This window comes from Strongylocentrotus purpuratus, unplaced genomic scaffold (assembly GCF_000002235.5).
Source record: "Strongylocentrotus purpuratus isolate Spur 01 unplaced genomic scaffold, Spur_5.0 spur5_scaffold_3, whole genome shotgun sequence".
Lineage (NCBI taxonomy): Eukaryota > Metazoa > Echinodermata > Echinoidea > Camarodonta > Strongylocentrotidae > Strongylocentrotus > Strongylocentrotus purpuratus.
This window is the reverse complement of record NW_022145609.1, coordinates 27052597-27069322: the sequence shown is the minus strand read 5'-3', so window position 1 is coordinate 27069322 and position 16726 is coordinate 27052597. Positions and strand designations below refer to the sequence as shown.

The 16726-nt window shown below is 37.2% G+C and overlaps 1 protein-coding gene across 2 annotated transcripts in view; it reads left to right on the top strand.

Moving 5' to 3' along the window:
- Positions 1-16726, top strand: part of LOC589701 — a 46177-nt gene that overhangs the window by 13025 nt on the left and 16426 nt on the right. For both annotated transcript variants that reach the window (XM_030996949.1, XM_030996947.1), the window contains exons 2-8: positions 7738-7964; positions 10871-10988; positions 11665-11743; positions 12811-12957; positions 14135-14198; positions 14724-14798; positions 15899-16043. In XM_030996949.1, coding sequence (XP_030852809.1) covers positions 7806-7964; positions 10871-10988; positions 11665-11743; positions 12811-12957; positions 14135-14198; positions 14724-14798; positions 15899-16043 — 787 coding nt within the window. In that variant the 5' untranslated portion in view covers positions 7738-7805. The remainder of the gene's footprint in view (positions 1-7737; positions 7965-10870; positions 10989-11664; positions 11744-12810; positions 12958-14134; positions 14199-14723; positions 14799-15898; positions 16044-16726) is intronic.

Genomic DNA, 16726 nt, shown 5'->3' with positions numbered 1-16726 from the left:
TATATAATATTCTACATGAACTTGGCAGTGTATGGGTTGCCAATTACTGCATGCATGGACATGCAATTTATGTATAAACTATGAAATATGAGAATGGCCTGAAATCGTATTACCCACTTTAATTTTGCATATCTTAGGTCTCTTGCGTGAGTGTGCATTTCATTAGGCTTTGGTTTTTCTGTAAAACTGGTAAATATCTGGAGCTTAATGTAATGTGAGGACTAGCTGCCTGGTTCTATGCAGACCCATCCAGCCTCGAAAGTGTATTGTTGAACCCCAGACTTGTCGTTACAGGGGTCGGGAACTGCAGCTGCGAGGGAGCCTTTCAGTATGCTTTCAACAAATTGAGCCCCCTTTGTTTACTTGTCACTGAAACCTAAACTTTCTGTTTTTTCTTCCGTAGTTGACACAGTCCATACATGTAGCTTCCACGTACCTTCACTTGCAGGTGAAAAAATAGGGAGCAATTGGGAAGTGCATGAATTACTAGTGTAGTATGTACAGTAAGCATCCACATGGCATATATGTAATACATGTATTATTACATGCAACGTACATTTCTGACTTGTGCATTTCATTTTTATTGGAATGCAATATTTTTACATCAGTCTGTACAATTCCTTACTTTATTCATGTACCGGGTACTTTGTATTGTTATTTAAATTTCAAAAATGACTATTTTTGCTCGCTGTCATTTTCTGTATAATAATTGATAATCAAATTATTGGGAGAAAACCCACATATAACCTGTAAAAATACATATTCTTTCAATATTAATACAATCATTTCTTAATATTCTGATTGCCATGTTCATGAGTGAAAAATAATGAATTTATCTTGTGAAATGCAGGGAAGTGGAAGTGCTCCTGAAAAAAAAACTTGTGTACTACATCAGATACATGCACCGTACAGTATACATGTATGAAGTAACTTTGAGAGGGATTTTGGGTGTATTTTTTGCAACCATCACATTATTTGTGACATATTATCCTCAAATGGAAGAATACAATACATGGAGATAAGGAATTGTACACACGTTCCCAGAGCTCAATTGTAACGAGTCAAACTGCAATTGTACAGGTCCATTCACAATGTGAATACCCCTCATCGTCTCCAAACACGTTCTGAATCCCTATTGTGTGTTCCATTGTACGGGCCTTTGGTGAGCTGGGAATTGTTGGTAAACAGGTTGAATCGCAGGTGGAGGAAACCAAAGTAGAATGAAAGGAAGGAGTTAAAATGATGGATATGGATTGAGTCACAAGACAAATGATCCCAGTATTGAGTTCAATTGACTCCATATCCAGGGGAGTGTTTCACAAAGACGAAGATCTACTTTAATGGACTTAAAGATGAAGTTGAGTTCTGGTCATGCGATTGCATTGTAAAAGAAACGGTGTTGAATCGACCAGAAAAGGTTGATCATCTAGCATATAAGAATTTGTGTGTATTGCAAGGTTCTGGAATCATCAAAATGATAAGAAATTTGGCCAAGTCTTGGTAAAGTTACAAATGCTGTACACAGAGAGATGTATATGGGACTACACAAACACGTGGCGTAAAAATCCTACCCCGGAGTTTTACGATGTTACATGACATATTTAGAATATAAAGGCATTTGAAGAGCCATGCTTTTCAGGGAACATGTCTTATCTGATATTCTTCCACACTTGCATAATAATAATGATAACACTTACAAATTATTTTTCACCTCTTCCCAAAACTCAACTTTCTCTTTAACTATGGCAGGCTGTTCATGCCACTAGTTCCTCTAACCATTCCTGGCATTGGTTTCTCAAGGGACTTACATGTACAAATCATGGTCACGAATCTACAGAATTTATTATTGAAGGAAAAAGTATTATCTAAAGATCATAATTGAGAGACCAATGGTGAGAGCAACCAGTGGCATGAACTGCTTGCCATAGTTAAGTCCAACTTAAAGTCGATCTTAGTCTTTGTGAAACACTCCCCAGGTATTATAGTGTTTACGGTTGCGTTTATCGACCAAATGATGTTTATCGACCATCATGTTGCCCCCTCCATAATATTGAAGTTTAGTATCAATCAGTGTAGAAAATACTCTTTTTACCAGAGATCTTTACACATTTCATTGAGTAAAATTACTGCTGTGTTGTGCTGTTTTTAGTATAGTGAAAAGGTAAAAGGCTACCATACTTTTTTTTTTAATACACACTTCAATGTAGATAGAAACATCATAGTGATAACTATAACTACATATTTGGTTTGTGGTAACAGAAGAGTTAATCAGCTGTTATTTGAAGTCAAATAAATAAAAAATATTATGGTGTAAAGATGCTTTGATAACAAACTGTATACCATACTACAAATAAATAAAAGTGACACTGACACAGTTGGAGCTCATGATAAATTATGATTCTTCACTTTACACCTATCCACAGCTAGCTCACAAGCAAACTCAAATTCCGCACAGGGCTGGTAACAGGAAGAGCTCCCTATGTAAATTTGTACAATTCCATCAAAGTTTAAAGCTATAGACCAGTTATGGTCATGCGATTGCATTGTGAAAGAAACATTGTGAAATCGATCAGAAAAGGTTGATCATCTAGCATAGATGTACTGCAAGGTTCTGGAATCATCAAAATGATAAGAAATTTGGCCAAGTCTTCATAAAGTTAGAATCACTGTACACAGAAAGATGTATATGGGACTACACACACGTGCGCGACACGTGCATTTGTATCTCTCAACAGGCGAGAGATACATTAATTTACCAAATATATCAATTAGTAGGCGGTTTCCCGTCAACATTTTTATCATCAGTATTATTCAAAACATATTCTTTCACATGATTGGTAATAAGAGCTTCCATTTCATTTTTTGAAATTGGGGCATTTGCAATACTGGTCTTTACCTTTAAAGTGAAAGGTGTGTGCCTTTCACACTACCCCTTCATTGTTTAGACAGTGGTTGAATACCTACGCATTTCATGCTTCGTGTAGCATGTCCCACTCAAAATAAGCCATTGAATATTTTTGTATTCAAAGAATAAATAAATATAAACTAAATTGCAAGTTAGGTGAGATTACCACCTTTGAAGGAGATATATTGAATTATAATCGGTTTAAAGATACTATGTCCCTTTTTCAGCCAACATCCAATTCCGTAGAACTTTGCAGGAATTATGAATATGTCATGTATGTCCTATCTGTAAAATTTAAACTTTAGCAGTGTCCTAATATTCAAATTATGCAAGGAAATCTGTTTACTTGCTAGACTTCACTGTCAGACACTATCGAGTGACTGACTGGCTTTTTCTTCTTTGGTAATAACAACCATAAAATCAGCTGTAAAGGGTACATGAGCATTTGTCTACATCAATAACCCACTTCTTGTAAAGGCCAAAATTAAACTGATTGAATCTTTGCGCAACATAAAACGTATGACCATTCGGTACAATGGTCTGAAAATCAGACTATTACTTACTGGCTCTATAGCTCTTAAGTCGATTTGACAACTAATAGTTGTTATTTTCCCACTTACAGACATGTTCAAGCCCCCTTTTTTGGGGGGGGGGGGGGAAGTTCTAAATTAGTATTATCTTTCAAATGCCATTGGAATTTAACCTTTTCATTTTTTGGGCCTGCAAATGGGACATACTGATAGTACCTTTAAAGGTACTATGTCCCTTTTGCAGCCAACCTCAAATTCTGTAGAACTTTGCAGGAATTATCAATATGTCATGTATGTCCTATCTGTGAAATTTAAACGTTAGCAATGTCTTCATATTCAAATTATGCAAGGAAACCCGTTTACTTGCTAGACTTCACTGTCAGACACTATTGAGTGACTGACTGGCTTTTTTCTTCTTTGGTAATAACATACATTACATGAAAAGAGTTGTAAAGGGTACGTGAGCATTTGTCTACATCAATAACCTACTTCTTGTGACGGCCAAGATTAAACTGATTGAATCTTTGCACAGCATAAAACGTATGACCATTCGGTACAATTGTCTGAAAATCAAGACTATTACTATTGGGCTCTATAGCCCTAAAGTCGATTTGACAACTAATAGTCGTTATTTTCCCACTTGAAGACATTTTCAAGCCCCACCTTTTTTAGGGAAGTTCTAAATTAGTATTATCTTTCAAATGCAGTTGGAATTTAACTTTTTCATTTGTTTGGCCTGCAAAAGGGACATAGTACCTTTAATAGAAGCAGTAGCAATTAATCATGAAAAAAACATGTGCTAGATCTATATTTGAGTACGGTATTGTACACTGTTCATGTACATGTATATTCCCTGTTACACTACAGTTTAAGGATTGACAAGTTCCTTTGTGAGCTTGAAAATTAGCATTACATTTCAGGGCAAGAAAAAGAAAAATAGTTTAATTTAAAAGACCTAAATTCACCTGAAATATGAGAAAGGGAAGTGTGAAATGGCAAAAAAAAAATTCACATCAAGGCCTGCAGGAAAAAAAGCTAAGAGTTAAAAGTCATTGCACCTTGCCTGGTGTTCAAGTACATTATCTAGTCTACTAATTATTAAAAATCCTGCTGTTTTAAATTTTAGTATTTTAGTATTATTTCTATGAATGAAGCGCTTGTACATGTATGCTTTAAAGAAGAGGTTAGTGATAGGCCTAGATATTAAATTAATTCTTTATGTGCCACATTGTTTTTATCACGGGATAGAATATATACAAAAGGCTTCATGATTATTTAATTGTTTTTAGTGCAAGATTAATCTATACTGGTGTTAAAAGGGTTGTCATGGAGCTGATCAAGATCGAAAATTTGTAATTTTGCAAGCCATTGTGTTACACAGGGTAATCCTTTAATGAGTAAGTGCCTTTTGTTTTGTGCAAAATTGAATTTCTGGCTAACGAGCGCACATTTTGAGATGCAAAGAAAGAAACCAAATTGCAGTAGTTCATATTCTGCCACAATTTATACTTGGTCTTTTGCAGTAGAAAAAAATGAATAGAAGCAAATGCCAATAAAGTCAGCAGCAAGTTCAACCGAGAGCCAATCCGAGTCATGATCCATATGTTTATGAAGAACTAAGACTCCTAGAAAGCCAGGGATTTACTCTTGGATTAACCTCTGACCCCTAATGTTGTCCTACTGGTGCGTGAAACCAGATTTCTCTCGTTGAAAGTCGGGCTATATTGATGGCATTAGGCCATAACTTCTGTTCATTTTGTAATTCAGCCTAAAGTTCAAAAGTGCAAAAGTTCTATAATCAGTGCATTTGTTGTTGCTATCATGTATTTTGTAGGAAGAAGCTAAATCTTCATAACTCGTACAGTTCCCCCTGTATTCACCAGATTAATCCAGTCAAATCTGATTTAGCATATAAAAAGACCACCTGTGTATAAGGACCACATTTTTTGTTTCCCTTGAATATGGTTTCTCATTGAAACATGTACATAAGGAACCTGTACATAAAGACCACCTGTCTATAAAGAACACTTTTCATGTTTCTCTTGAGCGGTCTTTATATACAGGTTTCACTGTTTATGTACATATAGACCTATCCCATAACTGAGGAGATAAACTTTTAACTTTTTGTATTGTGTCATGATCAATATCAAACCTACGATTTTTTTTTTAATAGATCAATCCATTGCTGTTCCCAATTGCGAACATATGTCGTGTGTAGTTAGAGTGGTATTCCATCCAGAATTCAGCTAGGAGTAGTATTTGATCAGTCGTGCCCCTTGGGTGAAGGAAAGGGGCACAACAGCATTCCATCACACATTTGGATCATGCTTTACCATGGAAACCGTAAGCCTGCTTGTCAACCAAGCTCCAGTATTAAAATGGCAGTTTTACTCTGTAATACTGTAGGCCTACGCCGCACATGTACTTCAAACATTGACTTATTTATAACATTTTGTGTTATTACATACATTTGGCTGTCAACCATTGCTATTTTGCAGGAATTATTTCTACTTTTTTGCTCGAAAATTAATGTTATGTATCCTAGATTCCTCTCGATCTTTTGTCAAAACTTCTGTGTAAAAATTTACAAATTTCAATACTGTATCCCTAAATTTTTGCCTTTGGGGGTTCCTTTTTTGCTTTGAAAGGCCGGCAGGTATGTTTAATAATATTCTATTTCTGGTAATTGGGCCTAAAAAAAAAAATGTTGTATAGCCCTTTGCGACCGACCCAAAATTTTTGATATCGACTGTCCGCTTTTTTTAAAAAGTTTTTTTTTTACCGTTTTTTAGAGAGAAAAAAGGCACAGCATTCATAACTTAAAAAATATCAGCTTAAAAAGAGAGTTAAAAAAAAAAAATCAGACCGACCGACCCATGTTTTGGCACCTAAAGGGCAATACAACATCTTTTTTTTGTAGGCCTAATTGGATGATGGCGAACAGTATCAACATAATACATTCATGTTCATGAACTTGCGTGTGCAAACTGTGCATCATGATTAGATTATAGAGGTCGGCCCTTGGGTTTGGTTGTCGTTGCTTTTAGTCTTGGCCTTGGGGTGTCAATGTGGCGATTGAAGCATGATCTTAGAGTCGTTTAATCGTCTGGATTATGCAGCTGTAAGCATTGAATTTGATTGTTCAGTACTCTGTACATTGCATTCATGCATTCATGCAAGAATTAATTCATGGAGCACACTAAGAAATTCACAGTATTCATACTAGGGAATCGCTTGACAACATCTCAAGTGCATGTTTTGATAGCGATGAGTATAAAATGCCAATTTTCCTCTGATTAGACTTTTTGAATAGTGAGGTATTTTGTAAAACTTCAAATGGTACTTCTATCTGGTGATAGGTACAGTATGTAAATGTGTTCACTGATGCGCGGTTCAAGTTGTAACTAATGCTAGATGGTATTAGCCTGTGTGTATAGGAATACAGTGCTGTACAAGTGCAATCAATCATCATTATCATTTTATCATCAAAATTATAATAATCACCATCACTATCATCAGCATTATTATCATCATCGTCGTGACAGTCCTAGTCATTGTCATCACTGTCAATGTCTTCATTATCATAATTTCACTGTCATCGTTTTCATAATCACTTACATCATCTTCATCATCATCGTCATCATCATCGTCATCATCATCGTTTTATCATCATCATTTTCATACATGTAATTCCCATCACTAACATCATCATCATCATTATCATCATCATCATCCGTGTTACATGAACACATACTCCTACATATAGGCAGATGGGCTACAAGGCTACCAATCCTCACCGTTGAAATGAAGTTCACTTTCCCTTTATATCTTCTACAGTTTATGCACATCCAGATGCCAATCAAAGTCATATCCTTGGTTGAGCAATCAAGGAATGTTAGCATTCTCAGAGATGTATCTATTGCAGATACCTGGGTCCTGTTTCATAAAACTCGATGCCAATAACAATTTACAAGCTCCTGTTATAAGCTACTGAAATCCTGGCATCTGATTGGCTGATAACAAATTTGTCATAGAAATTTAGCAGTTGTTATAGATAGCAAGTTTTATGAAACAGGCCCCTGAACTAGTAAATAGACGCCCATGTTTGAATATTTTGTGGCTTTTTAATGGCTGCTGGGACAACAGCATCACTGCGCCTAGAAATAATGTATTAGGCGCGTTATAAATGTGATCTATTATTATTATTATTATTATTGTAAATACACAATGTTGTCTAACAGTATGCGATCTCGGTCAGGAATTACCATTAACTCATCTGATCATATTCTTTCTTTCTTTCAGATTACTAGACACCAACGATGACCTACACAGCAGAGGTCGGCTAGGTCGTGACCAGATGACCCTCGGCCATGGCTTCGTGTTTCTGCGTGCGTCTTGGCAAGGAAACAGTCAAGACGCTCGACTTTCGTCACTGCAATTTGCGCTTTGTACCAGAAGAGATCGTTGAATATGACGAAACTTTGGAGGAGCTCCTCCTGGATTCCAACGACATCCGAGAGCTGCCAAGGGTATGAACTATTTCAATTTTTTTCAATTTCATTTATTTCCACAGATTCATAAAAAAATATAAATTACAATCAAATATAAAAGGATTACAACAAAAGATGACCCTGCAGAAGGGGTGATCAAAAACCACAGAGGTTTATCAGGGATTATCCCCTGCTTAAAATTACAATATCAAAATACAATAATTTAAAAAAAAATTAAACAATAAACACATACAAGAACATTATAATATTAATGACTGCTTTGAGAGAAATAGTTGTTTTTATACGCTCAAGGGAAGGTTAGAATTGTGCTATTACCCGAGGCGTGCCGAGGGTGATAGCCCAATTGTAACCTTCCCGAGAGCATATAAAAACAACTATTTCTCGAATATTAAAGCAGTCATTAATACTTTTATATGCCAAAAAAAAAAAAAAAAAAAAAAAAAAAAAAGAAAAAAGAAAAAACTTTTTTCGAAGATGCGATTCGATCTCTTGCGTACAAAAGGTGATGTAACTAAAACCAGCGCCTTAAACCGCTCGGCTATCGCGCTCTGTTACCAGTCATAGCAGTTTTTTCTTATATAAAAAAAAGAAAAAAAAAACAAACTTTTTTCGAAGATGCGATTCGATCTCTTGCGTACAAAAGGTGATGTAACTATACCAGCGCCTTAAACCGCTCGGCTATCGCGCTCTGTTACCAGTCATAGCAGTTTTTTCTTATATATACATTAAAATGGATTGAAACGGCTTCGCGTGGTGGATGCTTCGCGGCTGCTCCATTAAACAGGCCCTTCTTTTACTTTTGCAATTCATATTGGCACGAATTTAGATCAAGATCTATCGGCAGATGTTGTTTTTTTGTTTTTGGAAGTTTATTTTCGTCTTCATGTCAACAATGCAAGATAAAATTGTCGGTAAGATCGATCGAGATTCAATTGTATTGAAATTACCGACCAATTCTTCGCACACGTACGGTATCCTCGATCGCTCAGACCATTTTTTAACATGTAAACCTATGGGGTAACCATGGAGACTGACCTATTTTCCCAATAACCATGGTTATTGAGATTTTGAACTGTTTTTTAACCATGGTTACCGGGAATTTTCGGGAACAGTTAAAGTTTATGAATGCAATTTCGACCAATCAGATTGCTGGATTACTTAAGTGAGGTATATAAATATAAATATTACATGCAAATGTATGTTTGGGGTGAGTAGTAGTGGGTTGGTGGTACCAATAAATCCAATATATAGAGGAAATGAATGATATACAGGAAAGAAGAAATAGTGAGAAAAATAGTAAGAAACACCGTACAAACTAAATCTTAAGAGTTGGATACAAAATCAAATATTGTTTCAACTTTGACTTGAAAGAATAAGGTGAACTGCAAAGTATTTTTTAGAATATGAGCCGGAAAAAATGTCAAATGAAATGTAATGTTAGATTAATGTAAAATGTAAGCCGCCCACACATTTTACGATCTGACTATGATCCAATATTTGAGGAAATCGCAAAATTACAGTAACTATGGAAACTTCCATGTAAGCAATTATAATCTTCATGAGTTATGTTTTGAATGAAAATATGAGTATTCTAAATCAAACTTTGAATGCATTGTGAGCCTTCTGTCAGCATAAAGGTCATTTTTAGCTTCAAATCGTGGATAAAGGCATATATATCTGATCTGCTGTCACCACAAGTTGGAGCAGTTGACTTTTTCTTCTACAGGGAGGGTTGCAGTACCCTTCAAGGCCTTGAAATTCCAATTTTAGACTCCATGTGACTACTGTGAACCTCTTCAAGATGTTTTATGTTTGAAAATGTTCATTTATTTTACATGTACGGTAAAATCAGTCATGATGGCCTTCTTTCATATCGGCTGCCTGTCTATTACAGCCATTCATATACCGGTAGTTTTCCTTGTGGAAGAAATATGTGTTTTAGAACCTGTTTATAAGGACCATCTATCTATGATGGCCATTTCTTTGGTTTCCATTGATGACCATTATAATCATGTTTAGCATTAATATTCCTTCATGAGAGTATCTGTGTATATTTAAGGCCCGGTCCCACTGCACTTACGGATGCAAAGAGGATGTAAAACGTAACAAAATCTTGCCATCCGTTGGAAAAAGCTATGCATCCGTTCCGTACTCATTGCATTCGTGTTTCATACGGTATATCCATCGAGCATCCGTCCACTGTGATTTCATCCGCGCAAAAAGTTTTGAGCTGCACAAAACTTTTAGAACGGATGAACTTCCACTGTGTACGATGTAAATCCGCGACAAATACGAGCAACAAACGTTTTATGTCCGTTATCATCCGTTATTTAAAACGTCCGCTGTATCCTCTCTGCATCCTCTGGGCATCCTCGCAACTCACATCTGCTGCAGCTGAAAACGGAAAGAGAGAATAAAGATAAGGTACATGGAATGTCTATACATCGTTAGTAGCACGGAAATAGAAAGGCTGTAAGCTTTTGCATCTCGTATATAAAGTATTCAAAGCTGTCATCCACTTCCATCCGCTTTCATCTGCTAGGCTTCCCATGAACATCCGTTTAACATCCCCGCTACATGCTACCCACGTCCGTTATTTTCCGTTCTGTTTTCGCAAATTTTCGCAAATTTTCGCAAATTTTGTGGAGCGGATGAAAACGGATGGAGCCACCCACGAAATTTTGCTCGTTCGCTGTGTCCTTTATACATACATTTTGTGTCCATCGACCAGTGGGACCGGGCCATAAACAAAAAGCCCCCTTTTAAAGTATACTCACCGATACGTGTGTTGCAAGATACAGAAATGTGAATCCCTGTTTGTCATTTTTTTCCCAACATATTTTAGAGGCAGTTCGCCCATGCCTAATTGGAATAAGGCTTCATTATCACCTCATTTTCTTTTCTTGCATGTATTCCTAATGCAGGATCTGTTCCATTGTGAGCTGCTCAAGAAGCTTGGGGTCAGTGACAATGAACTGGTCACTATCCCCACTGCTGTGGCTAGCCTTATTCATCTTGAGGAACTGGACATCAGTAAGAATGGTGAGTGACCAAATAATAATAATAATAGATCGTTCTTATATAGCGCTTTTCAGGACCGCAGGCCCGCTCAAAGCGCTTTACAGATATATATTATTACCCCGGTCATCGGATTCAGACTTACCCGTGCACAATATATGCACATTCTCCAGTCCCTAGGGAGCATTCCAGCCAGGCGTCATTTTTACAAGCGCACACTTGCTAATCTAACCCATTTAACACCTGGGCGGAGAGTGGCAAATGTAGATCAATGCCTTGCCAAAGGACATTAGTGCCACGGCGGGACTTGAACCGTGGATCTTGTGATCCACAGTCTGGTGACATATCCACTCGACCATGACACCTCTACCAATACCCATTCTTTTACTTTTTATATTTTTGTTTGTTCATTATAAGCTACCAAAACCTGAATATCCTCCTCAGTGATTCTGTATGTTTTAGGTGATGCATGTTTTACAAATTGTGCCAGGTAGGACATTAGAACAGGATGATTGTTCAATGTGTGTCAGATATTGTCTTCTAAGTGCCAGGAATGCCTTCTCAGTTCTCAAAATGCTGAAATGCTCTACTTTTATTTATTTTTAATTTGTGGTTATATACTGTTTGAGAATAATTGTCTTCCTTTGGGTTTAGTTTTGATGTGTTGATTTTTTAAATAATATGTTGGTTATGTTTGCAGGGATTGTGGAGCTACCTGACAACATCAAGGGATGCAAGAGTCTGAGACTGGTTGAAGTCAGTGTGAATCCACTGGGAAAGTAAGTTATGTCACCTTCCTCTTCTTCTCCCTTCCAAAGCTTTTGAACTTCCAACTTTGGACCACTTTCAATCTTCTAGACTGTTCCACTGGATTCCGTAGAATCCACCTTTCAAAACAGTAAATTTGTGGTGTTTGTGAGTTGTAGTTTTACTGGATTGTAGCTCATCTGAGACTGATATTTAATTTCAGCTTCCAAAGGAAGTAATTCTGGTTTTATGCTAGGCTGAAATTGAAAGACCAGCGAGCTGATTGTAGGCCAAGGTATAAGATAGAAGTACAATTAACCCCCATTTATGGTATTAAAATTACTCCTAGATGCAGGTTTTCTGTTTTTTCAACCCACATCACCTTGTTTTTGGAAAGGTATATAGTTTGATTCCCTCTACTATTTATTTGCCTACTTTGCAATCCATGACAGAAATAGGGGATGCAGTCCCATGGTAACAAACCGCTTCTGTTTTTAAAGCCCATCTGCACTAGTTTGGCCAGGAGGGATTAGACCACCCGCGGGGTCACTGACAGATGGTTATCTCATCAAATCAGCTCTCAATTAACATAAGAAAAAGAGGATCACGGGGGACCAACAGGTACCTCTTAGGCATTGTAGGCTATATAGAGGGCGCAAGTAAAAAAAAATACAAGTGGTGCAGTCCCGCTTAAAAGACTTTAAATGTTCTTTTTTTCTCTAGTACACCAATAGGCATGAATAAATTTCATCATTCCGCATACCTACATGTACACTCATTACTCTTTTGGGTTGTGGTTTACAAGTTCTTGAAACAAACTTTGATGACAGACTAAGCCCTCACCCTGGTTGAGTTTCCACATCAACGTGGAGCTAGCTAGCTGCCAGACATTCCTGTCTCTCTGCCTCATAGCTTCCATAATAATATTTACTAATAATAGGCATATCTATAGCGCCATCTATCTAGAAATTCTATTCCCAGGCGCAGTAATTATTACTCTGGCTTTAGCCTAGCTGCCATTACAGCGCTCTAGCATTTCAAGGAGTTAATTCCTGCCAGGTACCCATTTACCTCATAAACAATGTTCTTTTGTTTCCAGGCTTCCAGAAGGGTTCACTCAGCTGATGAACCTGAGCCATCTCTACCTCAACGACACTCTCCTGGACTACCTACCCGCTAGCTTTGGACGTCTTGCTAGGCTCAAGGTCCTGGAGCTCAGGGAAAACAGGCTCAAAGCTCTTCCAAAGTAAGGGGGGAAAAAGATGGTGTCTATGGGGGAAGTTGTGGTGTGATGGTGAGGGTGATTATGATGATGATTTTGATTATAATGATGGTGATTATGATCATGGTGATGATGATGATAATGATGGTGATGATGATGGTGATGATGATGAAGTTGATAATACAGTCAAACCTGTCTTAGCGACCACTTGTTCATAACGACTACTTAAAATCCCCGGTGAGATTTCATGTAGTTAAGAACCTATATACAATGACCACCTGCCTATTAAATGCGACCAGTGGTCACTCAATTCAAAAATGTTTTTTATTATAGCAGAAACATGGTCCATGCAAATACAATTTTACATGAAGGACAGCCTCCGCTGGAATATTCATGTTTACATGTTCGGCACAATAGATAACACTTTTAAATATATACATGTCGCTTCCACTGGCCACCACTTGACCAATGTCTTTCGCAGCTAGGCGATCGGCAACACAGCGGCAGCCTATAAAGCTAGATCTAACGGTCATTTACACACGACAAACTGTTCAACCCGAAGCTTTTTTTAAAATTTCGATCAAAGCGTTTAATTCCCTAAAAGATATGGTTTCTTGCACATTTGATTGGACGCCAACACCAACCTGTCTACAGCGGCCACCTCTCTGCAACGGCCACCTCTCTGCAACGGCCACTATTTGTGTTTCCCTTGGACGGTTGATGTAGACGGGTTGGACTGTAATAGTGATGATGTTGATTGTGATTGTGATGATGACAGTGGTGGTGGTGATGGTGGTGGTGGTGGTGGTGATGGTGATGGTGATGATGATGAGGAGGAGGATGGTGGTGATGGTGGTGGTGGTGGTGGTGGTGGTGGTGGTGGTGGTGGTGGTGGTGGTGGTGGTGGTGGTGGTGGTGGTGGTGATGAGGATGAGGATGATGGTGATGATGATGATGATGATGATGATGAAGATGATGATGATGATGATGATAATGATGATGATGATGATGATGATGAAGGTGAAGAGTAGGAGAAGAGTTTACTGATAACAGGTGTTGTTGTTATTATGGTGGTGGTGTAGTGATGATGATGATGATCGATGAGGAGGAGGAGTATGCTGTTGATGAGTATTACTTTGTTTCAGGCATGATCACTTAAATACATGTACAGTGTAACTTTTCCTCCATTTCCTATGTTTAGGTCTATTTCAAGATTGACAGAACTAGAGAGGCTTGATTTGGGGCAGAACAGCTTCAGAGAGATTGTAAGCAAGACCCTTTTCATTTTTATATTAATTGTATTGCTCTGAACCAATTATAATGTTAATCAGCAAAATAACCATGCTCTGTAGTGTATAGTCTATGTTCCCCCCCCCCCCATCTTATTATTGTGTTGATTGCTTTCAACGAATTGATATCTGTGTATCGAACACATTAATTATTCAAAGTAAAAAAGGAAAATGTCTTACTTATTCTTCTCAATGCTAAACAATTACTCTCACATGAAGGGTGTCTGTAATATATATTTATTTTATTATTTAATATTTATTCATTTTATTTAAACAGTGCAACTCTCTCAATATTAAAACTGTTTTCTTGAGAGGACCTGTACAAATTAAAGGTAACAAATACAGAGGAAATTGAACAAATATTAGATACATACATTTGTTTTTGCTTTTATAAGTCATGATATAAACTTGAACAAAAGTAGATATAGTAGATTCTTTTATTTTTTATTTATTTTTAAATGATAGTAGGTTTTGATAATGTTATTCTTTTTATTTTTCTAGCCTGATGTGATAGGTTGTCTGACAAAGTTAACTGAAGTCTGGATAGATACCAACAAAGTAACCCAACTCCCAAAGGTAAAAACTGTTGACTTTGCTACAATAGCAGTGAAGCATGCAATGTTTGCACATTAAAAAAGTCATGTGTCTTTTGACGTAACATAATAGTATTAGAAGGGTATATGACTATACGGACACAAAAAAAAGACCATGCAAGTCATTCCATATTCCTTAGCGTTACAGTATACAATTACCTCTTATTTGGTATCTTGGATATTATCATTGGAAGTACCACTGCGGTTGATGAAAGGAGTACAACTTATCAAAATGAAGTAAAAGACATTTCATATTTCATATGCTGCTTGTGTTAAAAATGGTTAGTCGTGACAACTTGTAAAGCCTGCTAGAGGCTTGTGATACACAACAACAGCAACTAAAGTATGCAAAATGTATTCTGACTGTTCAAATCAAAATAGAACAGTACAATAGTTTCTTGCTCATTCAGATATGATGTGTCAAAACCACCACAGTTTTTTTTTGATGACGGACAGTGTCATATGTTTTACATTTCTGAATGTTAAAACACAGAGCTCAGAGAATATGGGCCAGTCAGTCCTTTGTTGCTTTCAGTTGTCATTCATTTTCCTTTGGGGGGGGGGGGGGGTGGTGCCACATCTGAGCAAGCCTTAAATTGTAATATATTCATGAACTTGTTTCTTATAACAAGCCTTAAATTGTAATATATTCATGAACTTGTATCTTATAACAAGCCTTAAATTGTAATATAGGCATGAAATTGTATCTTATAACAAGCCTAAATAGATCTAAAAGTAGTGTTATATGATGAATTTTGTCTTCATAATTTATTTATTTTGTATTGGCTTAAAGGGGCTGTAGCATGGCAAATACTTGCTAACACAATCTACGGCTTCTTTCGGACAACTGCATGTAAACAAATGGACTTGATTAACTGGGTCAGCTAGCGTTCGCGAAACAGACCGAAGTTCTCCTCGTGCTTCGGTTTCGCATAAGTTGCACGCACATGAATACGTAGGCCTACTGCGGTCGCATTATAGTAGTAGTATTATACCTGATTGGCCCTGAGTCATGGCACGGGAAAGATTTATTATGCTACAGCCCCTTTAATGTCTTTTTGTTAACCCTGTTATTAACTGCAGTCATTTGGAAACCTGACCTGTCTGGTGTACTTTGATGCATCTTGTAACCGCCTTGAGTACTTACCCGCTGAGATGGACCAACTTGAGAGCCTCACCGATCTTCATCTCTCAAAGAATTTCCTCCATCAGCTGCCCGAGAACATTGGTAAGAACACAAGTTTTGAATTTCTTTGGCAAGACATTAATCTACACTTGCTACTCTCCACCCAGGTGTTAAATGGGTACCGGTTGGAAGGAATTCCTTAAATGCTGTGAGCGTCGAAATCAGCAGCCTAGCATAGCCGGGTAATGTTGGAGCGCATTGAGGACCTTGAAAGGTCGATACATGCGCTATATAAGAATCCAATATTATTATTATTATCTTATTAATCACCAACCGTTTAAAGGGATCGTTTAACAATGTTAAATCTGAGATACACAGCCCTACGTGTTATCAGTGTCTGTGATATGATGTAATATTGAAGCCCTAAAAAAATTGCGCTTCAAAATGATCAAGAAGTGCCTCAAAAAAGTAAAAATCTTTGAGTGACCGGTTTTACCATACTCGTTTTCCCCAATAGACTGTAGTGTTATGAAAACCGTCGGGCGAACGGTTTTCAAAATTTGTAATTCCGATCATAAATATCTTGATAATCAGACAGGCGATCGGCTTGTAAAAGTCATGGGGTTCCTGACTGACCTAAAGGTTTATAATTATCATTGCATCATGAGCTAAATCCAGAATATGTTTTCAGAATCTTAGACAAAGTTACCGGATCCCTTTAAGTATAACATTGAATAGGTGGCAATTACTGTGATTTGGGTAAACTTGTTTTCCTTGATGTAAAA